The sequence below is a fragment of the Aplidium turbinatum genome, chromosome 18 (assembly GCF_918807975.1).
Source record: "Aplidium turbinatum chromosome 18, kaAplTurb1.1, whole genome shotgun sequence".
Taxonomy (NCBI): Eukaryota; Metazoa; Chordata; class Ascidiacea; order Aplousobranchia; family Polyclinidae; genus Aplidium; species Aplidium turbinatum.
In genome coordinates this window covers 4,495,073-4,520,679 of record NC_137489.1, presented here as the reverse complement: position 1 = coordinate 4,520,679, position 25,607 = coordinate 4,495,073, and the positions used below count along the sequence as shown (strand labels likewise).

At 36.9% G+C, this 25,607-nt stretch overlaps 1 protein-coding gene and 1 non-coding gene across 2 annotated transcripts; one reads left to right on the top strand and one right to left on the bottom strand.

Annotated features, from left to right (window-relative positions):
- Nucleotides 1–4,716: 4,716 nt before the first annotated feature.
- LOC145788029 (U6 spliceosomal RNA) lies at nucleotides 4,717–4,819 on the top strand. Its single transcript, XR_014291486.1, has one exon. It is a non-coding gene; the product is annotated as a U6 spliceosomal RNA (small nuclear RNA).
- Nucleotides 4,820–11,771: 6,952 nt separating this feature from the next.
- Nucleotides 11,772–24,070, bottom strand: LOC145787586 (pancreatic secretory granule membrane major glycoprotein GP2-like). The gene is made up of 9 exons (XM_082599356.1): nucleotides 23,907–24,070; nucleotides 23,083–23,214; nucleotides 22,249–22,445; nucleotides 21,607–21,758; nucleotides 20,873–21,003; nucleotides 15,804–15,915; nucleotides 15,026–15,208; nucleotides 14,066–14,265; nucleotides 11,772–13,076 (listed from the first exon to the last, which is right to left on the bottom strand). The coding sequence occupies exons 1-9, from the start codon at nucleotides 23,971–23,973 to the stop codon at nucleotides 12,904–12,906; spliced, it is 1,347 nt and encodes a 448-aa protein (XP_082455482.1). The 5' UTR covers nucleotides 23,974–24,070; the 3' UTR covers nucleotides 11,772–12,903.
- Between the last annotated feature and the right edge of the window lie 1,537 nt (nucleotides 24,071–25,607).

The window sequence follows — 25,607 nt, the reverse complement described above, 5'->3', positions numbered from 1 at the left end:
ACATCTTGATAACAAAATCACTGAGCACTGTGATGATGAAGAAGCATAACAACCAATCATCAACAGAAACTGATTTCTTGACAGCAACTTGATCACATAGTTCATTGGTGTCCTAGTTCATAATAGCTTTGAAAACTTAGCAATGTGATGTCGGCCTACACAGCGTAATATAATTTGTAGTGTAACGTTTTTACTGTAATTTATTTCACCGTTTTGCATAATTTTTAATGCGTTTTTTATCGCCATTCAAAGTTCTTGATATTTTCACGATTCCTATGGAAGTTTGTTCCACTTTTTTTATTTATCTTAAATAAAATGACACTGCATTCATTCATTGTTGACATGAAGCCTTCTTTTGTGAAACCAGTATCTTGAGGCCAATTTGTTTGAAAGACTATGGTTTGTTTTTTTTCATTATTTTCGACATTATTTTCGTTTTATTTGTTTCAAAGAAAGATTCTTTTCATGGTTTTGTTTCACAAACAAATCAATTTTTCTCGTTGCAAACACAAAAACAAAACGCACACAAAAGATTTGCAGGCTTCAAAACTTTGACTACTGCAGGTTTTAAGCTCGTGACGATTTCGACTTTGTTTTCCAGATAATAAAAGTGTTTATAGAAGCCAGCAACAAAGCAAATATCGCAAAAATTTTCGAATAAAATTATTCAATAGAAAAAATTTAAATGTTATCAGAAAAGTTTGGTTAGATTTAAGTATTATTGAAATACATGCTTAAACCCGAGGCAGGAAAAGTTAAGAGTGGCAAAGGGGGCAATTGCTCTCTCTTCATCAAATAATATGAAATAATCATTTCAACCTGTCATACGGTGCTTTGACAGAGTTTTACAATTGGTTAAGGCTGAAAGTACTCTCAGATTGCGCAATTTTAACTATTTTCTTCTTCAAAATTTTCATGGGAGAAACCCCCTTCTCGGTGGCAACTTTTCAAAAGGTAGGTACCATAAAAAAATGCCTTATGTTGAAACTTCGGAAGAACAAAGGAAAAGCGCAAATCGTACTAAATTAAGTCATCGGTTTGGCATCGGCTGACTTGGCGCAGAGGGTTAGAGCGATGGTAGTCATTTTATTGATATGAGTTTGATTCTCTGCAATTGCTATTTATTTTTCTTTAATTACCAAACAATGTTCAAATTAATAAATGTTAAAGTGCTTACCCTACTGATCACAGCGATTCTGAATGGTCAAATTTCAAAGCAAGGAATGTTTTAATGGTACCTTTTGGAAAGTTGCTTCACGATGCTTTGCCTTCGACGACTCGTTACGGGCCTCATTGACTTCTCCTTCGAAAAATTTATGTTGGTTACGTTCCCGTATGTAGCTTAGCCTAAATATAATTAAAAAAACACCAGATTTCAATTCCGTGTTACTTGAAAATATTTTTGTGAAGGTGAAAGTGTTTTTTCGATTTGACTTGATGTACATTTTATAATAAATTGCATTTTTCGAAAATTTTTGTTATTAAAATTGTTTTTCAAAGTTAACCTTAAAGTAAGCCTTGCGTGCTTGCTAAAATCTCAAATCCTATGCCATAACCATGCAGTAATTGCAAATGGACTTTAGAATAATTTGTTTTGTGTTTGATTTTGAAAACACTTAGGAACGCAGAAAATTAGGAAACTCTGTAAAACTTGAACTGATATCACCCTTGTGCCACATTTTGATTTATTTCTTAAAAACGACTAAAAAGGAAATTTATTCTCGTTCAAAGTCATTTACATTTTGTTAGGCTCATTCTTAGTGTTAATAGTCAGCAAACCGTTCAACAACTGATCCTGCATCTATAACGTACGTTCGCTTTTTATCCAATATTTGCCATTAGTTATAAAACTTTTTTAACCACAGTTTTCCGATAAAATGCATTAACGCAAAATAGAAAAATAATAATATTGAACAATAACTTCGTAAAATAACAGAAAAATGTTCACTAATTTCAACTAAAGTCTTTTCTATCCAGTGAGTGAAAGTCCTCCACGATCTACGTCTACGCGTTTTCGTCGTGTGGAGACTTGTGAGAACAGAAGGATCTGTCAATCAAACAATGTCGTGAAACTTCTATACTTGATTTGACTACAGGTAAGCTGCCAGACTATGGTTGACCCAACCTCAGCAAATCTTATATAGATGTGTAAATATTGAAATGTTCTTCCATGTCAAAAATTTTAAGATTTGAGTTCCATATTAAACCTATTTGTCAAAATAATAACAATGAAAATTAACACATGACAACAATAAAAGCAACACATTACACAACTTGAAATGATTTGGTTCTGTTTAAGAACTATTTGAAATTTTGTTCTTTCAAAACTTCAAGTTGTTTAAAGATCTGCAACAACGTTTTTTCAACTGCTGTATGAAACTCAATGTATGCCACCACCGTCCGGCTTTTAGTAATTCATCGCCTTCATCTTTAACTCTTCCAAGGTATTGAGACTTCATTGGGTAGCTTCTCTTTGGTTCGAAAACTGCTTCCGCTTCCTTCAAGTCATCATTTCTGTAGTCAAGTTTGGATATCGATATTTTCGAAGTAACACATCATGCAAGTTTACGAGCTCTGAGTAGAAGTCATGCAAGATCTTAAATTTTGTTTACACTGATTATAATATTTCTATTTTTTTCATAGATTTAGAATTAGTGACCGGAAGACCTGAGCCTTGGACAAACTTTCGTTTCATCATGATCAGCTCTGCAAGTCGCTTTCGCATGCGCTCAAACGCTTTGACCCTATGCTGCTCAACTAATACTTTTCTTCTCAAGCATTTCTTAGTTTTGATAAGATCCATAGTTCTGTCAGATAACTTGGCATTAAATTCCACCTTTGACAAACCTTTATTCACTTGAGACATGTCTTCTAGGTTCTTTAATATACAGTAAATATTTTGTTTGCAACAGGAGAATTTCTTTTGATAAGAGCAGCTTTTCACACTAGAACAAAGTTGTAAAAATGACTTGCTGTTGTAAGGTTGAACTCTTTTTATCATGATGATGAGAAACAGTGCTAGTTTGTCCCGATGTGAATTCGTAGCTGGTTATTAACTTACATTTGGTGGTAATACAGTGAATCTGCAATAAAGAAATTGAAAACGATAGCAAACTTAGATTTCAAAACAAAACAAGGTAAGAATTTGTTTGGTTTCATCTCTTCTTTTTTAATACTTTTTTCCACTCCTGGCGCCGTTGAAACAATGTTAGAAGGATAACTTTGCAAGTTGTGTTTGCACCTTTAGATAATTACAATTGGGACTCAAGCACTTGTTTGTTAAATGTCTATAATGGTTTTCAGACTTGTAACAAAATTTTAAAAGTGCAGATTGTGAAGTTACAGTACTATTTCATTACACTAGTTGCATTCAAACAAAGTTTGCTTCAAAATGCTACAATCTTTCGATATTCCACTTAGAAAACCTTCTATTCCATGAATCTTTTATTTCACAAGCAATTCCTTAAAATGTTTCTTTGCAGCCCAGTGTAGCAAAAATTGTTTTCAAGTGGAGTCTGGTTTCATCTAAAAGACAAAAAAGTCGTATAACGCTCATAGCTGAAGGTCGCTACGCAAGAGAATACACCTTGCAAGATCGATATTTTTGTTCCACACAAACTAGAATTCGTGGCCTAGTTCATCAGTGCTTGATAAACGCTTCAGAAGTCTTCCTCATATCCAAACACTCAGCAGGCACATCATACTTGCATGGAGTGTATCTATCAGAGAGGAGCAGAACAAAACAAACCGTCTTCGGACTGGGAAAGCTTCTTTGAAAGCTTAATCCTGAAAGTTTCGCATACTTGTAGAGGCTTTGAACCATTGACGCAAGCTCGGTTACAGAGATTGACAGAGTGAAGTTTTCGATTGTTGAAATGTTGTTGGCGGGAAACTACTCCATCAATTAGGTGCCGTTGACTGGAGAGCAGCAATTATAATGCGTTGCTTAAGCGCACGCCCCGAAAGTCAAACCAGCTCCGCTTGATTTTGCTGTTTGTTCGTTCACAAAGTCAAGCGCTAACCAACTAAGCCAGGGGTCACCAACCTTTTTTGCATGCGGACCACTTTGGCACTAAGGAGAGCTGTGGCGGGCCGCACTAATAAAGTGTTAGGGAGCTTGACTCTTATGCTAAAAAAGAACGCATTTCGTACCCAGTATCCAGCGTTACATGTTGTTCATACTTATGTTAGAATACCGCAGCAACAAAATTAATCGAACAACGCTACTGCCAGGCCAAGCTCCTTTTACAAAACTTTTGACTTTTTTAACAATGCCTAATAAGCGAGGCCACTTGTTTTGCGCACTTATAGCGAGGCGAGCGGTTTCATCAGAATATTTATTGCCCAGCAAGAGTGGTGTTGTCACTCCGCTTCACAAAAGATGTCTTGCAATTAACGATTTCAGTAAACAAGGAAATGTTTGACACATCGCAATAGAGGCAACAATAGTGGCCTGCAAACATATCAGCGAAAAATAGGCTCCAATAACAAGGAAAAAGAAACCAGGCACCATGAAACAAATGCTTGTGGAAATCACCCAAAAATCTTAATTCTATTGTAATTCATGAACAGTGTTCCCTTTAAAAAGCAATGAGTTGGTTTTTTATCCTTTTTGTGAGAGTCTATAAAACCGTCTTTCTTTTGTTATAGACAACTGTCACTTGCGATGCTTATCAGCGTGGCAAGAATTTGTTGATTAACAACATTTTGCAGAACTTGCTTGGGCAGTAGATATACTAAAATTGGAACCATACAGAGAAGATTAGCATAGCCCCTGCGCAAGGATGACACGCAAAATCGTGAAGCGTTAAAGATTTTTCTTTAAAAAAAGAAGAAAAAAAAACATTTTGCAGTACTAAGCTAAATATTTTCATAATAGCCTACAATCAGAAAAAGTCTTTAAATTTATATATAATATTTGCCAATTTATTATAAATTGAGTTGGCACACCGACCTATTTTACCAACCAAAACTTGCATAAAGAGAACACTGGTCGTGAAACGCAATAACGGTGAAACGCACACTAGTGTTTACATGACATTTGCAAACTTAAAATAAGCAACCCTATGCTCGAAATTCGAAAACAGACGTTTTAATCAACCACTGGGACAGTGTGGCTGGACATCGCATTGGAATAACTTTAAGCAACCCCCACTTAAAACTACAATCTGATTGGTCGGTCGTTGGAATCGTATGAAAAGCGAAAATATGCTTCCCAGAAAGTATTTTTTGCCTTCGTGCTCTTTAACTCCTCAAGAAAAGTACTTTTGGTTATACTTGTTCGCTGATACCTTCCGCGGGCCAGAGCGATACAGCGTGGCGGGCCGTATGCGGCCCGCGGGACGCCATTTGGTGACGCCTGAACTAAGCTATCGGGGCTATTACTTCTTTTCAAATCATTCTGGTTCGACACCCAAACAAATCAGTTCTCAAACTTCTTTTAAAATGTAATAATTTATGGTGTTGAAGAACTTCAATAGAAATTTAAACAACTTGCCAATAAATTTTAGTTTTTACGTTGTTCAAGTAATGGTCAAGGCAAAATGCAACTTCACTTTGCAGACCAGCACACGAGGTATCTTAAATTTTGTTTATTCTAACTTTCTGGACCGATCATCAAAATATTCAATTTGTAGCCAACTTCGTTTTTGACATTCGTTGTTCAAAGGAATTTTATCAAGCTGTGAATGTCTGGTTCTAACCAACTCTGACTTTAAAATTCTTTTGAAAAGAGCTTTGTAAAAACTGTTTTTCTTTGCTTTTCGTTTTGAAAAAATGCCTGACTTAATTATTGGATTAAGTAATGGAATTAGGCAGACGAAACGAGAAATAAGATTTTGGTGAAACTGAAGAATCTGTTTTTTGCAGCAAATCAAGTGACAAAACAAAAGAGGTGCAAAAATGCGCCAAGATGAGAAAACTGTTTAGTCTATAAAAGTAGAAGTATTGCTGTAAGAAAATCATTTTAAGTTCCTTGGCTCACGAAGTCTTCAACAATGGCTATCAGCCGCAGCCCTTTTCGTACGAAGTTTCGTTCTACATATGCATCTGGGCGCATGACTTCTTCAAAAGGTGTTGTTAGGAAGACTTTAAAACGCAAGAAAGAAAAAGTAAGGAAACCAAACTGCTTGAGGATTGAGATGTTGAAACAATTGCACGAACAAAAAGCGATGAAGATTCTTGAAAGGAAGTTAGAAGTTATCAAAATCTCCAAAAATTCTAAGGATAAAACGGCAAAGAAAGCTTCAATGAAATTAAAGAAACCTAATCAAACTTTAACAAACGAGAGAAATGCAGCAAGCCATGTCAGAAATGCAAAAGAACATGATGCCAATGAAATCTGTTGCCAGGAAAAAAACGCTGTCACTTCAAAATTTTAGAAAAGTTTTTGATGAGAAACAACATAGACCACCGTAAAATTCAACACTTTACGATGACGAAGCTGAAAATTAAGAGCACTAAAAAATAATAGAGAGACCAGAATAAAACTGTATCTAACAGTTTAGTGTTATCTTTGTTCAACATGCTTTTCTAACGTTGTTTATGTCACCGAAAGATTACAACATTACACAAAACATGTAAAAAGTCACAATTGTTGCGCAATTCTGTTGCACAATTTTGTTGCACAATCATTGCACAATTGTTGCGCAATTCTGTTGTGCTTGATGTAGAGTAACCTGAAATAGCTAGAACAAAATCAATCTGATTGTTTAGTTCAAAAACTGCATTTTTACAACTTGGTTGTATAGTTCGTGGTTATACTAAACTAATTCATTAAACAGTAACTTTAAAAGTTCAGAAATTTCTCACCCATGTGAAGGATTATTATTGGTAATAAAACGTTTTTACTGTTGTGTATTGTTTCATTTTTTTTGCATAATATTTATGTACTTATTTTCTCAATTTAAAGTTTTTAGCGTGTATGTTCGTCTGTGTAGTTCTTTCGTTTATATCAAATAAACCTTTTACGAATTTTGTTGATTTGAAGATTTTCTCTGTGCAGTCAGCACCGCAAGGCCAGTGACTACAGAAAGTGCACACAACTACTTGCAAAACCAAAATGGTTTAGCCATAAGTTTTTTAGAAGATTCGTCTGCATTTGTTTTAAATTTGTCAAGCAATGTTGCGACAACAAATTGAAGCTTAAGAAGTAACGTAGTGCCCAAAGGAAGTAACGTAGTGTCCATAGTGCCCAAATACCTGTTTATGTGGGTCTTAAAACTTTTAAAGATCTACCTCATTTTCCTGGTCTATAACGTGATGGTAGCCTATATTGCTTATAGCAGCTAGCACCACCTTTTTGTTAATGACAAAAACATTTAATGAAATTTTTATATTTAGCCAAAGTGACTTTTTCCAACAAGATTCCTCGCGCAACTCAGTTGCGTCTATAGACCTGCTTTGATAAACAATAGAATTACAACAGAGTCTCAATACAGGAGAAGGTGGGAAATCTTAAATGGATATTGAAAGTTTCACTAAAGAAAATAAACCATCACGCAAGCCATCGTTAAACCACCACGCAGCCATTTTTCAATTCAATTCAATTTATTTTTCTTTGTCAGAACGCAAAAAGAAATGATATTGTAAAAAAGAAATACAGTAACAAAACCAACAAAAGGAAAAGGTGGCAAAACCTTAATGGTTTAAGACGTGCATAAAAAGATCTAATATTGCGGTATTTGCATCGATAAGTATAGTTAAGCACGGCCACCAAACCTGATACTGTAAAACAAGTAGCCTAGATGAATTAGTTAAGAATCAGTCGCCTCCTCGTTGCTGAAACAATTGAAGCGCCAATTCTTAAAGCAACGAGAACACGACTGAACCTAACAACATCACAAAAACAAACTAACACACACACACACATATTGTAATTAGGTAATGGACTATCAAAACATGGATTATTTACAGATTTTATACAGAAATAAAGTGTTCGCAGCAACAATATTAAGTAGCCTATAGATTGCAGAACAAATACACAATATGGCAGCTCATTATCAAGATAAAATAGTTAAAAAAGCTTTGTTTTTCAAATTAATTTCTTGCACATGCACATGTAAAAGAAAATAAACCATCACGCAAGCCATCGTCAGAAAGTAAATTGTTGAAATTCTTCTGTGGTTGTGGCAAAAATTATTTGAAACAAAACTTCACTTTCAAAACCTCTTTGCAGCAGAAACTTGTAAAGAAACCAAGTTTTAGTATGATGAACTTTGTCAAAAACACAATGAGCGTTTTAAACAGGAAAGCATTATTAGGCCTAAAATATACAAAAAGCAACCACAACAAAATAAAAGTGTCGATTTTTTTAGAAGCAAATCCCAGATCTTATGTCAAACTATTTTCTTTTTGTGACCTCAATTTTACATTGTTTGATTTCACTGCGTTTTTGCTGATATACTGTATTTGATGCTTAGGTTTGACAGATGACAGCTTGCTCAATACAGATTTTATCGTAACAATTTTTTCAAAGCATCATTAAAGAGAGCTTCACGGACAGTAGCCCTACTGTGAAGTCATAACATTAAAATTTACAAGCATTTTAATTAAAATACATAAAATAAAGTCTCAATAAGTGTTGTGTTCTTAGCTCATTCAATCAGAGTCATACTGGAATTCTGTTTTATTATAAAATTGCACAACCAAGATATAGTGTGAAACCTGCAAAGTAAGCCCAAAACGAGAAGTGCCAATTAACAAAACCAGGCGGATGAATATTAAGCAAAAGAGAAGACCTGAGGGAAACGAAAACAAAGTACATCGTTTCAATGCAAATAAACTAAAATACATAACAATAAGCTAATTCATAAATACCTATTTCTGAATAAGTAAAATATTAAAGTAAATATATGTTCAAAACCTGCGCCTTGATAGAGAACAACCGAGCGCAGATGCGGAATCAACAAAAAAATATCATTCAGAAAATTTACTTGTATCTCAAAAAATAGTAAAGGCTTTTGACCAATGTAGTTGAGACAGTTTTTGAAGAACGCCAGTAAAAATGTGATCATATTCGCAGTCAAAATTGGATGTGTACGTTTTCCAAATAACACTTTAAGCAAGTTTACGAACTCCGAACCGAAAATCAAGTCCCACGAAATTTTAAATTTGGTTTACTCTGATTAATTATAATTGGAAAAAGTTACAAGACTGTAGGCCTACAATGATGTCAAATTTTTGAAACACCTTGTGTATAGTGTACAGTTCATTTTTGTTTATGTCCAGGTTATGTCTAGCAGCTGAAAATCTAGATTTGGTGAACAAGAAGACAAAAATATCAATGTTTGTATCCACATTTAGGCATGCGATTGAGTGTCCTGCCAAAACACAGCTTTGTATGGAATAATAAGATGCCCCTTCGAGCATTTTACCAGGCCTTTCACAGCAGGGATATGTAGAATTTCTACAATGATCATGAAAATGCTTCGTTTGTAGGCTTCGTTCTTCTGGTGTGAAACTTCTACAAAATTGGGACCCCAGCTGTGATCTTTCGACTCAAACAGTTTATTCAGTTCTGCGTGACCTTCAAAAGAACTTTTTTTAAATCAACATCTCTGTTGTTTTGTTTTTACAATCTCTGAGCTAATTAATGGAGTCTAGAGCAGACGAGAGGACAAACAAGATTATCGTGAAATAAAAGAACTATCTTCCGCAAAACATCAAAACATCAGCAGACAAGACAAAGTTAAAATACAGCAAAAAGAGAAAAAATCTTCAGTCTTCATAAGTAGCTCATTTACTGGAACAGAAATCATTCAACTTCTTTTGCTCAAGTGACCTGCAGCAGTTTCTGACAGAATTTGTGATGGCTCGAACAAAAGATACCACTGGCCGTATACCATCTAGAGAAGATCTTGCTAAACTAACTTCGAAAAGCAAAGAAGCAAAGATTAAGAAACCAACTTGTCTCAGGATAAAAACATTGAAACGATTGCACGAAGCAAAAGTGAAGAAGATGTTTGCAAAAAAACTTTCGTCAAACAAAAAACAGAGAGTTTGTAAAAGTCTCTTTCAATTTTAAAGCCAAAATTCCAAAAGAAGCTTCATTGCGTGTAAACAAAACTAACCAACCTTCAATAACTGATGAAAAATACAAGAAAGCACCTTCCAACATCAAACCATAGAAATGCTGGAAAACTGTTGTTCATCCACCAGGAAAGAATGATCAATGGACAATTCAAAAACCAACACATCTTGATAACAAAAGCACTGAGCAGTGAGCACTGTGATGATGAAGATGAGAAATACAACAACCAATCATCAACAGAAACTGATTTCTTGACAACAACTTGATCACATAGTTCATTGGTGTCCTAGTTCATAATGGCTTTGAAAACTCAGGAATGTGATGTAGGCCTACACAGCGTAAAGGATAATTTGTATTGTAACGTTTTTACTGCATGTTATTTCACTGCTTTGTATAATTAATGCGTTTTTTATCGCCATTCAAAGTTTTTGATATTTTCACGCTTCCTATGGAAGTTTCTTTCATTTTTTATTTATCTTAAATAAAATGACACTGCATTCATTCATTGTTGACATGTAGACTTCTTTTGTGAAACCAGTATCTTGAGGCCAATTTGTTTGAAGAACCATAGGAGGCGACATTATTTCCATTATATTTCTTTCAAAGGAAGATTCTTTGCGCGGTTTTGTTCCACAAAGAAATCAATTTTGCTCGTTGCAAACACAAAAGCAAAACCAACAGAAAAGATTTGTAGCCTTCAAAAACTTTGACTACAGCAGGTTTCAAGCTCTCAACAATTCCGACTTTTTTCCAGATAACAAAAGTGTTTATAGAAGCCAGCAACAAACTAAGAATATATATAGCTAAATTTCCAAATGAAAGTATTCAATGAACAACATTTCCATGTTATCAGGAAAGTTTGGTTAGATTTAAGTAATATTGAAATAGTGTAGCCTACATGCTTAAACTAGGAGCAGGAAAAGTTAAGAGTGGCAAAAGAGGCAATCGCTCTCTCCCACCGAAATATTTAAATAATCATTTCAACCTGTGCTACGGTATTTTGACAGAGTTTTACTATTGATTTAGGCTGAAAGTACTCTCAGATTGCCCAATTTTTAATTATTCTTTTTTTCTTCAAAATTTTCTTGGGAGAAACCCCCTTCCCCATGATTTGCCTTCGCCGACTTGTTACGGGCCTCAATGATTTCCCCTTCGGAAAGTTCATGCTGGTTACGTTCCCGTATGTGGCCTAGCCTGAATATAAGTAAACAACTCTAAGTTTCAGTGCCATGTTACTTAAAACTATTTTTGTGAAGGTGAAAGTGTTTTTCTCCGTTTGGCTTGACGTACATTTTATTATAAATTGCATTTTTTTGAAAATTTTTGTTATTAAAAGAAAGTTTGTAAGTTGAATACCATATGGGCAGTAGCCTACATGTTTTAGTCAGATAAATATATTGCAAGTTTGTTTTACTTATATTTCCGATTTATTGTACTCTGCTTACTTGCAGCCTGAATACACAACAAACTGTAGGCTATTGTTAAATCGGAATTGAACAACAAGACGGCAACTAGTGAGTTCTGGTTTCAAAGTCTGCTTTGGCTTTAAACTATGTTTAGATCACACTTTGAAGTAGGTAAGACCTTTGGAGTTTTTAACTGATAAAGATCCGTTAGATTCATTTATACGGCAACTGCTGCTGTTCAAAATTGCTGTCTAGCTTGTGTTGGTTTGCGACGTAGAAAACGTTTGATCTTATAAACAACCTTTTCTGAAGTGCAGGCAAAGCAAAGCTTTACCAGGTTTCAGCTTGATTAAGTTTTTGTTGCAGGAAAGTACATATACAACGCACAAACAAAAACAATAATAATAACAACAACATATTTCCACAGCTGTAGCTCAGATGAATTAGTCTAAAATCACCATAGAGCGCCTTAGTTATAATATTCTCTGAAGCTTTGAAAATAACATGCAGTTGAACGAAATTGCAGCAAAACCATTCACTGTGACACAGGCATTTATTTTACCGAAAGATAACAAAATCTAAGCATCAATATCTTTGTTGCAGAAGCATAAGAGTTACTGTAAAAAGCTTCTGCCTAGCAGATATAGATGGTGCATCTCCAGTACCAGATCCTTGAGAGATGAGCAGATCGGGGCTCTCATTGTACACTGGCTTTGATGTTACTCTGCGACTACATAGTTGCTAGTTGCTACTACCGCTTACTATATATTTCTGGTGTTGTTTGACTATCTTGAAACAAACTTGTCATGGTGTTGTTTCACTATATTGCATTTAATCTACAGAGTAACCCGATCAAAAACTCTAAACAATTGAAAAGTTTATTGAGCTGTACTAGGGTCATTTTTAACAAAAGCTACAATTTTCTATAATGCATCACACAAGAAAAACTTACAAATAGAAATCGAATCCAAACTATGAAAAATCGTGGAACTACAAGCAAGTGGAAAATGTAATAAATTGATAAAGATGTTTTCAAGTTAGGATATATAACAATCTAATGCAAAAAACAATGAAACTTATTTTAAAATGTTATTATTCGGAAAAGCAAAGTTCTCTAAAAAAAATGATATTGGTGTGAGCTTATAGGCCATCATCAACAAAAAAGCACAGCGCTTTTGAAACTAGCAAAATAGAAAGACTATGCAACAAACAACTCTTTTGATTTAGTTATCAAAGAGGTACTCTTGAGAAAGAGATTTAGAATTTTACTCTTTCAACCTCTTTAAATTTATAAGACCGTTTTAGAAGGTGATAATTGTGACACAAAAAAAAAACTTTAAACAATATTTTGATTACGTCATTGTTATTTTCTGTTGGCGTCACAGCGTGATGTTCATGTATCACGCACATTGTTCTCCTGATAAATCTACTGTCTGATCGTTTTACGTAAATTGTACCATAAAGTTCTTATGCTATTGGCAATCGTTGCTTATGCCTGACACCTTGCGGTTGGTTGCTACGACCCATTTTTTTCACATTCGCTTTTCGGAAATTGAAGTAGACTCCAGCAATGACTCCAAGAATCACCACAGCTACAGCTAATACCACACCAACCGCTATTATCACTGTAGAGTTGGGACCTGAAATGTAAAAATGAGATAATCTTTAACATAGGTTTTACGTTTAGTAAAAACAAGAAATATGTTGAGAGCTGTGACACGTTTCAGCAAGAAATTAAAAAAACAATAGGTCTACTTTATATCCTCTATGCAGCTGGCAGATAGGATATGTCCTAAAAGGCCACAATTTCTAATTAAATGTAAGTAAAAAACTCCCAGTTTTTAGATTAACTTCCCAAGCACCTTTGGCTTCTTCTACCCCACTCCTCCGTGCTGGTCATAAGGTGATAAACATAGATATTTAGAATCGTGATAATAATAGCGATGCATTTATCATGCGTCTATTGTGACAAGAAAAAGAGGCAGACCACCAAGACGATGGCATGACAACATCTAGGCATGGACCGAACTCAATTTGACGACACTGGGCGAGCTGGCTAAAAACCGTGACTCATGGAAACAGATATCCATGTTGATGAGCAATCTGCTTCAAGGGAATGGCGATTGAATGTATAATTGTGACATCATACGTCACATTGTTAATATAAATGAAACAAAAGAGCTCTGAAAGCAACGAAAGACTACAGTGGTCGAATATTCTTGTTATATTTGACATTGCCAAGTGCTTTCTGTGGAAATTCACGAGTTTAAACTAAACTTGCAGCGTGTCAGTCAGGCGCCTATCTTTCTCGGCTACGCAGTCTCAAGAACAAGAACATTGACAAGATACGTCAGTTCCTTGTTTATCATTCTCTACAAGTTGTGTACTGTAAAAAGGTTTAGAGTCGCTGCCTGTGCTTAAGCATCTGCATGACGCTTCTATTAAAAGCACGCGGCTGTAACTTAGCAGGACACCTCATGACGTGCTTGGATAGGAAAATAATTGACTTCCTTGTCTTCTCATTTATGTAATTTAAATCTTCAGTTTTTTTCGTAAACCTGGATGCGACAATAAAAGCGTTTTCAAAAAAGAAATCACGTCTTCAAATTTGAACAAATTGGTTTCTAACCTGAGTCGTCTTCAAATGGCTCTTCGTCGTCATAAAGAGGATCCTCATCAGTGCTATCTTGCTGAGATGTCTCACTTGGGTCTTCGTAAAGAAAGTCGAGCCAGTCGTCCAAGTATTTTTTGTTCACAACTCGGATTAGTTCTGAACTAACTCTTTTGCTTTCACGCTGCTGTTTCTCGATGGTCATCGGCGCTATGCTCCTGATACACAAGAAGTAAGAAATGTAATATCAGGATATCAGTGGCGCAGCTAAGGGGGGGGGGGGGGTGGACCGCCGCGGGCGGCACGTCTGGGAGCGGCACTTTCAGACTACGATTTTTGATTATAATCTGATAAAAAAACGCATTTTATTTTAACATGCTTTTTCTTGAAGGGGCGGGAAAATCTGAATCCGCCCCTGGCGGCACATTCCCTAGCTACGTCACTGCTGGATATCCAAGAATGATTGATCCAATATTGTTTTATTTTGACCATAAAAAAACAAAAAATGCCCCAAAAGTGTGTATTTTTGGTTTTTATGGAACCCTTTTGCACCAAGATATCTTAACGCTGGCTTCATTACAATAAAAGCAATTAAGAAATACCGATAATGCCTTCTCACAATTTTGAAACATTTGATATAATTATTTATTCAATTAAACCACCAATGGAGACATTTGAAAAACAACTTGGAAAAAGCAGGTAGCCTAAATAGTATGACCCAATTAGTTTCACGTATCAAAAATTTATAAAGCGTATGGTAAATTCAGCAACAACGCTTCAACTTAGGGCCAAAGTTTCACATTGTCTACTTTAGACACAGGCGTGTGTAACTGTGAAAGCATTTTAAAGTCTCTGCGATTATTAAGCCTACAAAGCACTCAAAATACCAAGATCAGGCTTCAGAAGAATTTAAGTATAATTTACAATACTGTAGCGTGTTATGATTTGTCAAAAGATGCATTATATACTGTAACTCACCTCTTTTCCCTTTCATTTTGGCACTGACAAAATTCAGGAAAAGCTGTCACATTGCAAACGTTTACAAGGCAATTGAGGTACACAGAATTCATAGATTCTCTCCACTTGAACATTTGAAAGCAAAACCTTGCCTCACTTCCTGCTCCATTGGCTATTAACGTAGTAGTGTCATCTGCCACACATCTACAAAAACGTAAAGAAGTTTGATAAGGTTATCTTTACAATAGGGTATCCAGAAGGGTAGAACTGTTACAGTAGGTAATAATGCTTGTTTTTATATAGCGCTTTATCCATCGCAGAATGCGTTGCTCCTCAGCGCTTTACAAAGCAGGCAGTGTCGGTTTGAATTTAATTTTAACTTACCGGTAGCCTACTGTACATATCCGAGTAAAGTCTAATCTTCAGTTAAGTTTGAGGTGAAAATATTAGTGGGCGTACAAACCTAACTGAAGATTTGACTTTACTCTGATATGTACAGTAAGTTAAAATTAAATTCAAACCGATACCTGCTTTGTAAAGCGTTGAGGAGCAACGCATTCTGCGATGGATAAAGCGCTATATAAAAAGAAGCATTATTATTATTAAGATATAAGATCGAATTGCCCCATAACAAAGTTGCCTTTTAAGACAAAAGAGGATAAAAAGCTCTTAGGTTTATATACGTTAATAATGCACTTACTGTTTACATCAAACTAACTTCTATTTTCTGCACAGCAACATGCAGTATATATAGCTTAGTTCAGTTAAAGCTCTTTGACTATAGAAACTATAAGCTTACTTGTTAGATATAAGGTCGTGTGTGTCCCCGCTGCCATCTTTGTTGGTGGATGCCCAACAACGAAGGAGAGTCAACACAAGATGCTCAGGAACGACATTCACTAGACTTTGCTCTGATAAGCACAGTAAGTTGAAATTAAATTTGAATCGAATTTGTCATAGCACATAATAAGGAACTGTGTTCAGAAAGCTAATGCAAACCTCTACTGCCACAGCGAACCCGCAGCATCAGGCTAAAACAGGTCGTTCATATTTTGGTTGATTGGTTGGTTTTGAATGTTTATCCTTGGACTGACAAAGCCTTGATTGGTTATTCCTGGTAGTTCGCATACTTGTAGAGGCTCTTGACACAGGGCCGGTTACCGAGATTGACAGAGTGAAGTTTTCCGATTTAGTCAGGTTCGTTATGTAATTTCGTTCAAATTTTTTGGAGATTAGCAAACCTATACATATTCGGAAAGCTTAGATCATGAGGAATCCGAAAAACGTTGATTACATTTGCAGAGATGTCCCCATGGCCGCCATTTTGAATTTTTAAAATGGCCGCCGCAAAATATATATTTTGATATATCTCGGCTCCTAATAAACTTAGAAACTTTATCAAACATGCTAATTCTATATTTTAAGGGTCAAGAAATTCATTAAAAACATACCTAGATACCAAGCGTTAACTACTTTGCAATTATCTGCCATATTGGTTTTCAAAATGGCCGCAGAAATTATATTTCGTTACATTACTACTTATATAGTGTTACGTCGTATTTGTCCGTAATTAAGTATAAAAAATGAAAATTGTTTCGGTCCTGGTCCAAATTGAGACAAAGGCCATTCGCTTGTGTGGTTGTTTAAGGTGGTCGTGGCTACGCGAGGGCTACGCACACACTCTTGGCCAGCTCCATGTCCACTGCGGTCCAATAAGATCGGAACGTGAAGATTCAGGGGAACCGGTTGCAACGGGCTGCCCGGTGCTCTGTTCATTGAGGCCCGCCTTACAGGATGCCTGCCCGTCAGACACTGCCCTCTTCCGCGAAAAAGAGATTGCCGTTGGGGACTTTTACGTGTGTCTATTAGCCCCAGGAGTTGCTAGGGATTAGCCTAGTTTTCAGCCTGGGTTCACCTTTACACCACGTTGAGGCATCTCTATAAGATGGAGGCTGAACAAAGTCAGCGCCCTAGACACTCCCATTTCGTATTTCGTTACATTACTACTTATATACAGTGTGACGTCGTATTTGTCCGTAATTAAGTATAAAAAATGAAAATAATGAAATGAAAAAGTATTTATTCGTATTTGTTGTCCGCGTACTGGAAAGGCACCACACATGAAACAATCACTGCAGTGAATCAGAAAGCAAATGTTCCAGGAGAACTAGTCGCACCAAAGCTCGAACTTACTGCAGGTAAGAACTTATCAATCCTTCCATATCATGTGCACATTAAGCCATGTGCCAAGCCAAAACCAGAACTTGACAACAAAGCACGGAGGTTTGAGGCCAACACAACAGGTGTTGCTCAGTCAAATGAACTGACCTAGTTAGGGTGGGTCACAGCATCTACTTTGTCCAGAGCAAGGGAAAATGATAAACAGAGCAAGATCCCCGGATGGGCAGGATACAAGTCATTCATCTCATCTTGCCAACCACTCACTCACGTTGGTGCACTGCCCCTGCTACCTGAAGTTGCCACGAGTGGCCTACTATGCTGACTGTGATTCTACAAGTATCCCAGCAGAAGACGTTAGTCGTTGGTCAGGGGTACCCAACTGTGATTACCTTCGGACGGGTCGACCTGAAAAGAGAAATTGTTTCCAGATTGGGTGAGCTGCATGCTGTGATGGCTGCACTAAGAGCTCTCGAAACTTCCAAAGAGAAGTCTGGGGTTGATGATGCCTGGATCGAAGCCGATGTGTATAGATCTGCAATCACAAGACAAATTCTCAAGTGTGCGCACTACAAGAGAACTCTTCGTGTACACATCGACACTTACATAGCTTTGTAACACTGGCCTTGGATCAGTTTTTCACAGAAAAGCCACATCTGAAGATTATCTGCTCAAGATCATCAGATAAGGTCCAGGAGGCATGTACATCGTTATCTGATAACAGAAACATTACTCTTGAATCCATCTCGACTGCTCATGACCATCTGGAACGAATCCTCATAGATGAAGATGTGATGCAGCAATTGAAAGCATGGGAAACGGAACAGTCCTCTAATGTGATGTTCAAGTCTATGATGAACTATGTTCACTGTGTGGAAACGATCTTATTCTTTGTCGAGGTATCCCGGAATGCAGATCTCAATCTCCATTTGCAAGTTGGTGTGGAACTGAATAAGCCCTAGATCGGATAAAGTACAAGTGCATTTGGCCACGGTATATTGCAAATATGCATGGCCTGAAGATCAACCACCCAGAGACTTGGTGTGAACTTCAAGAAGGCAATGTGTCTGTTACCAAGGGTGAGATCCCATTTGTGTCCATTGATGCAGATCGTGCATGAGAGCAGTTCAGCAAGATGATGAAAGTCCGCTCTGGACTAATTGGCATTTCTAACAACACGAATGCCCGGCAACGGTTTTTCCTGGCTGCACCAAAGATGTCGCGCCTCTAAGAAAAGTTCAAAGAGCAGTTTGGAGACACTTCTTCCAAAAAAAAGTCACCCTGAAGTACAACCAGCCATTGTCAGGAAAGAGCATGAAGCTGTTGACAAGATAAAAGCTACCATACTGAGTCACGGAAATCCATTCGCAGTTGAACGTGATGAGATGTATAACTTCATCACACACGCATGTGTTCCACAAGAAAATGTCAAACAGATCCTGACTGTCGATGAGCAGGGACAACAGCTCTACAAAAAGTATGCTGCAGAACGCATTAATAGTGATGTCAGCTTATGGGCACCAGTTAAGAAGCAGAACAACCCCATGTACATGTCAAGAAACAAGTAGGAAACAGTCATGGTTCGTGACCATTCGACCGATCTGAAAGAAACAAAAGATCCCTACGGGCGCTTCATGGTCCTATCCAGATCAAGCCGGGACAATGACCAGAAGAACGCTATCAGTAACTATGAGTTCACCCTCACACCGAGAGCACTATTCGCTCCAGATGGATCAGTTCTACCATGCACTGATGAATCAAAGCTCATCCATTGCCGGCAGCATCTGGTTGAAACTGATTGAACAGAGCATGATGCGCATGAACCAGCATCGGGTGGACAGAGAGTTGACACTGCTAATGCAGAACTGTTACCATCGGCATCGCACATGAGTCAGAAAATTGCCATTGTCAATAGCATGGTGGTCGTCCAGAAGACGCCAAAGAATACGGGGCCATCACGACAGTCAACGATCTTAGCCAACACTTCAATGACAAGCTCATGACGTTGACAGCAGAGTTTGACGAGATTATTCTGGTGTTCGACGCGTACAAGTCTGACTCTTTGAAACAGAAAACTAGAGCAAGACGACGAAAAGACAAAGATCCCGTCTAATACCAAATCATGGATGACACCAGAATCAAGCACATATACCACTGAGTAGGTTCCTGTCCCATGACCAAACGAAAGCAGATTTGACACAGTATCTTGCTGAAGAAGTAATCGGATACAACAAGCATTCTCCAAAGCTGGTGATAACTTCAGCGTCAGGCCACACCAGAAGCAATCTTCAAACATCACGTTTGAAGTGAACAATCACGAAGAAGCTGACATCTTGATGATCTGCCTCGCAGCATCACAGCGGAGTCTTGGTGCGCAGTTAGTCTTCTTCAGTCTGGACACAGACGATCTTGTCCTTGCTGTTGCAAACTACGACCAACTCTGCAAACACTCGTCCATTTCCATGCTATCAGGTACACTGGTGATCGCACCAATATGGAGAGCTGTAGGACAAGAGAAGGCAAAACATTACCCGTATTCCATACTTTCAGTGGAGCTGATAATGTTGGCAGATTCTCAGGATTGAATAAAAGCAAGTGGTTCCAACAGTACTTGAAGGCAGGAATGGAAACAATCAGTGCACTAATACACTTACCTGAGGACAGCACACTATCTCCGAATGGTAAAGAAATGCTGGCAGCTTTGTCTGCACGATGTACTGCCCGAAGGGTGTCCACATAAACAACAATCCAGAACCGAGATGGTACCTGTTGTGCAAGAACTTGGCGGAGAATCAAAACTTGCCTCCAACAATTGGTGCATTAGAGGAGCACGTTGAACGTGTGCGAGTTCAGAGTCGTGTCTGGTGCCACACCACTGTCATGTGGCAGCAGCTCCTTGATCCACTTCGGCATGGCTACCATCAGCATGAAAGTGGGATTTCACCTATCACCACAAGGATTCTACCTGCACCACAAGCCATTATTCAGCTATACCGATGCCAATGCAAAACCAACTGCTCAACGCAGAGATGTTCGTGTCGAAGGAACAACTTGACCTGCACCGACTTGTGCCTGTGTGGGATAGACTGAGAAAATGACGTTGACTGTAATGCTGGAAATAAGACTCAAGACAGCAGCTGTTGGAAAATGTTTGTCCAAAATATGACAGTGGCGTGCAGGCTTGCTTCTAATGAATTTCTTAGTCAACATATCTTAGTACTAGCATGTTATTGATGAATGAAGTCTATATCTCAACTAGTAAGCAGTAATGTAACGAAATATAATTTCGGCGGCCATTTGAAAACCAATATGGCGGATAATTGCAAAGTGGTTAACGCTTGGTATCTAGGTATGCTTTTAATGGATTTCTTGACCCTTAAAACATAGAATTAGCATGTTTGATAAAGTTTCTAAGTTTATTAGGAGCCGAGATATATCAAAATATATATTTTGCGGCAGCCATTTTGAAAGTTCAAAATGGCGGCCAAACGGACATCTCTGCAAATGTAATCAACGTTTTTCGGATTCCTCATGATCTAAGCTTTCCGAAAATGTATAGGTTTGCTAATCTCCAAAAAATTTGAACGAAACTCTTTTTTTTGACATAGTGAACCTGCCTAATTGTTGAAGTCTTGTTGTCCGTTGCAAATACTGTACAGTACATTTGTGAAGTAAATATATTGAACTTACGAACGCACACTTGTTGCTCCACGGCAATGACTGGTCTTGTGCTGTGGCGTGACTCAGCAGAAAAGTCATCACTTTTGAACAAATCCAGTTGAATTGTAAATGTTCCATAACTTGTTTTCATATCTACAGTTCTGAAGTGTTCAAAAATTGAAGCTTAGTTGCCTTGAAACCGAATACAGCATACAAATAATAATAAATTAGGGAAAGAAACTTAGTCTATATAAATAATATCGCTAAGCAATGAAAAAATGCGACAGAAGCTTAACAGGATGCTGGTTCGAAGCCCAGCAGAGCACACACCTGTGCTTTGAAAGCTACAGTAAGATGCAAGCTCGAAGATTTATTTTTCTTCACGTTTAGTTGTTCACGTTTTGTTATGTCCAATCACGAGGCTATAAGGGAATGCGACTAACGATTAATTTTAATGTCTTTTGGTTTCACTTACATTCTGAACTGCTTGTGCTGACGTCACAAATTTTTCCTTTTTTTTATGAAATGGCCTTATACTTTTCAATTCAATTCAATTTATTTTTCTTTGTCAGAATGCAAAAGAAATGATATTGTAAAAAAGAAATACAGTAACAAAACTAACAAAAGGAAAAGGTGGCAAAACCTTAATGGTTTAAAGGATCTAATATTGCGGTATATGCATCAATAAATATAGTTAAGCACGGCCACCAAACCTACTAGGTGGCATTGCCTTCATGACGTTACGTATTATCCGCATCGCTTACGTGACTGTTGGGATAAGTGGTCCAGAGAAGACGTTATAACGATCAGTATAGTTGCATTGAAAATCTAAAAGCACGGTTGGTCGTTCCACAGTTCTACTCATCTGATTCCAGACAATTTGTTGAGTGAAGTAATAACCTTTTGGATCACCACGCTGAAACAGATTTTGTGAGTATGACAGTCAATGTGTAAGGCCACATTTTGTTTCCTGCAAGTGTGACTCTAAAAAGTTTCAATAGACCGTATCACAAACGGCTACACAATTCTTTTGCTTTCTGATAAAGTGATAAGTTTGCTTGCCCAGCATGTTCATACCAACGTCTGGCTGCTGTTTTGTGCCTAGGTATTGCATTGATATCTGCAGAGGTATTAAAATAATAAGAACCCAGTCTCCAAAAGCACAAAACGAGTAAACGACAACTTGTTGTATCTTCAAGGTCTCACAGTGAGCGTCAAACAAAAACGTTTTGTTAATTTTTGCTAGCAGCACAAATAACATTATTCATTTTCACTGGCCCATTAACAATTTAAGTTACCGTAGTATAAGTCGTACACTGTACACAAAAAAATCAACAAAAGAAATAGGCTAAGTAGCCTGTAATAGGCTATGTCTCCTATATAACTGTTTTTACCCATCTTTTTACCTTCAAACTTAATCCACAATCGGTAAAAGGGGCATCCACTCGTAAGTGATAGTCATTCCCCCTCTCTACCGCATTGCACCCTTGCGAGCCCATAAAATAAACAAAGGATGTGTCGTCTGCGAGGTTTTGTTCCGTTACAATGCGCTTGTCAATTAATATTTCGATGCTGCGGTTCCCACATGAAAGCAGTGGTGGTGCTACAAAAATCAAACCATTTTTTTAGTTTTGTAAACATTACCTAAACATTGTTTGTTTATAAATAAGCTATATGCAACAATAAATTCTTTTCCAAATTAAAATTATTAAGAAATTTATTTTGAAACTGCAAATTAAAACCATTAATTGCAACTCGTAAGCTTAATTCCATTCTAAAATTATCGTCTCATAGCATCGTTTTTTTGACTAAGCCTGAACTTAAAATTTAATTTCCCACAATGTGTCTGCTGAGTGAACGTCAATGATTGCTCAGTGTTGGCAGAGCATTGTAGATACTTTGAGGAAGCAAATCAAATTTTTGTAACGTTGATTTGCCATTTATTGGTTAAATCAATGTAAAAAGGGCGCATTTGCTAATTTAGAGTACTGTGCAGTTAAAGCAGTTATTACCGATCCCCAGTAACCTAGCTTCAAGGAAGATATCAATCAACCATCCTTTATTACAATCCTATCCTTAATGGAAATCAATATATGTATTCAAGGAAGATATTGCGCAATCCACCAATTCAACAACGTCCTCATGGATTGGCTAAACAAAAACGTCTTGGACTTTTGAAAGAAAATAGCGTCATACAAAACAATAAGCAGTATTACCGAGGAATTTCTTCACAAACTTACGCAAGTTACAATGAATTCCGGTGAACTCTTTTGGGCAGATGCAGCTGTAGGACCTCGAGTTTTGTGAAGTAAACGAAGAAGTTTCCAAGCACTCCCCGCCGTTTTCGCATGGATTAACTGCACACGGAGATTCTGAAACAAGTTTTGCTTGTGACTAAGCCAGAACTGATAACTTAATCTACAAAAGTTGACCTTTAATTTACCGTAATCTCGATACTCCGCCGTTACTCCAAATTAAGTCTACAAATTAAAACTCAGTTCTTTCAGACATAAAATGCCTTAATTTAATTCCAGCTATATACTACAACCAGGGACGTTCAAGGTTCATTCTTAAGGGTTCCGATAAGTGTAAACGCTAAGAATAATTATGCTTTCTTCCCATCTTAAACGCTGAGGCACAACAAACAATATCTATATATGATGCCGAGTAAAAAATCGTAGCGCTGTTTATTCTATAATCATTTAAAAAAGGGCCAAATTTCGATTCTATTTTGACATCTTTACATCTTTAATAAAACAGTTGTTAATACATATTTTTTAACAATTTCAGAATATACATTAATATCGATTTCTAAATAGCAATTTACAGTACTGCGATAAAGTTCGAAACTAGTTTATTTTCAACAGCTCTATTTTTAAGTCTTCCTGATCCTCTAAGCAAGTTCTCTTGATAATCGTGATAATTCGAGCGGACTGAGGTAAAAAAGAACTTTAAAGTTTCTTCGTTCAATCTATTGGAAGGTAAAATGTTTGAATTTAAAACAGGTTGAAATTATGCTGATATATCTCTTTTCATATCAAACTGTTTAAAAACACAATCTTACCTTCTTGTGCTGCAGAAAGAGCAAAGAGCGAGAGGAAAAGTCCGACGAGTGCAGTTGTCCGAAACATTGTCTTGGAGTCCTTGATTGTGACAGCACTCAAAGATTAAAAGTAGACTAGCCTGATAAATAATACTTAAGCTATGTCCTTTAAATCATTGCTGTGTTGTTTACCTGTTAACATATTTTCATAGCTTTCTTTTTTCTTTTCTTTTTTATAGCAGGCTATGTTGGATAATTTGTAATGATTTTCCCTGTTTCTTTATAGAAAGATAAATCCTAGGTTGTAGATCATGGTCATCAACTTATCATACAAACTGTGTGTTTTTATAGTTTCTAACTTACCTAGTCAAGTATGCTTTTCTCGTTGCTTGTGTACCTACCCCTGTTTTACTTTAAAGTATAAAAAGTTCTGCAAACTTAAACCCATAATCGTTGACTTTGAGCACGTTTTACCACCGTTGTTAACTCTTAAATTAAAGAGAATTATTAAAGAGTTATAATTTATATTCATAGTCGGTCTACGAAAATCTGGACAAAAACTTTCAGCAGCTGAATCATTACAAACATATAAGAAGTAGGGAATGATGTTGATTTTCCTTTAAGATTTCAAAACGTCATCAAAACATATTTATGGTATAAAAGATTAGTGAAAATGTGTTGCTCAAGTACATATCCCAAGAGTCGAACCACCGTGGCTAAATATTGCTGGTTTTTAATAGAGTATAGATAAGGGACAAATTCGACACTGGTTCAACTGGTAATCCTGGTTTGACACACAGCTATGCTCGATCACCGCACTCTTTTACGCAAAGGGATTATAGATCTGTTGAGAAACCCGCTACAACGCCCTCAAAGGTTTATATCCCATGCTCACTAACTTCGTTTTCTATTTAGATCATCATCATCATAGCAAGTCTTCCTCTCGTCGAGGGTTGGTGGCAATAAGGCGCCAAGTTTCTCTGTTGTGAGATTTTTCTATTGCAGTTTTGTAATGAAGTCCTGACCAGTATTCAATATCATTAGTCCAAACTTCCAAACTTCTTGTTTAGATAGACAGATATAAAGTTAAGCAATTCACCATCATAGGTTTAAAAGTAAAGAACTTTTGTTGCATGAGAAGCTCTGTAACTTATCAGCAATGTCACTGCTATTGTGAAACAGCTTTTGTCTTGAGATATTGTCATCGCCTTAGGCATTATTTCTCTTCGAACTGAACCAGCCCTAGCCTGTTTCTTTTTCCAGCAACTTATGGAACGCAATTACATTTAAAAAACGTAGATATACGTTTTTATAAATTGTTGAAATTCGTTAGAGAGTTGTCTTGTTGTACCATAACCACACAAAGTCGAGTAACATAGCCGAACATAATTATTGACTTTATGTTTAACACTTAGAGAATTTCATAAATGACCCGTCTATTCTCGGATATTATGGACTACGGTAGCCTGTTTAGTATTTATCACTGTTTGGATAATGCTTGGCTGTTGACTGAGCTTACTCGGAATATAATCAGTTGTTTACACAACAAAAGTGTTTATGACTCAAACATTTGACTTTAAACGTGTCTACTTGTTGAATTGATTAAACTTCAGCAGCATGCTTGAAATGCAAAAGCAGAAAGGAGATTAATAACGACAGTTAGAAGGCGTCAGATGCAATTTGTAGGTCATATTCACAGACATGGAGATTTGGAAAAATTAG

Coding starts and splice junctions, on each gene's coding strand:
- LOC145787586 (XM_082599356.1), bottom strand. CDS start 23,973: ATGTTTCGGACAACTGCACTCGTCGGACTTTTCCTCTCGCTCTTTGCT. Junction 21,759..22,248: donor ATTGTGGATTAAGTTTGAAG/GTAAAAAGATGG, acceptor AATCTGTTTCAG/CGTGGTGATCCAAAAGGTTA. Junction 14,266..15,025: donor CAAAATGAAAGGGAAAAGAG/GTGAGTTACAGT, acceptor CTTGTGTATCAG/GAGCATAGCGCCGATGACCA.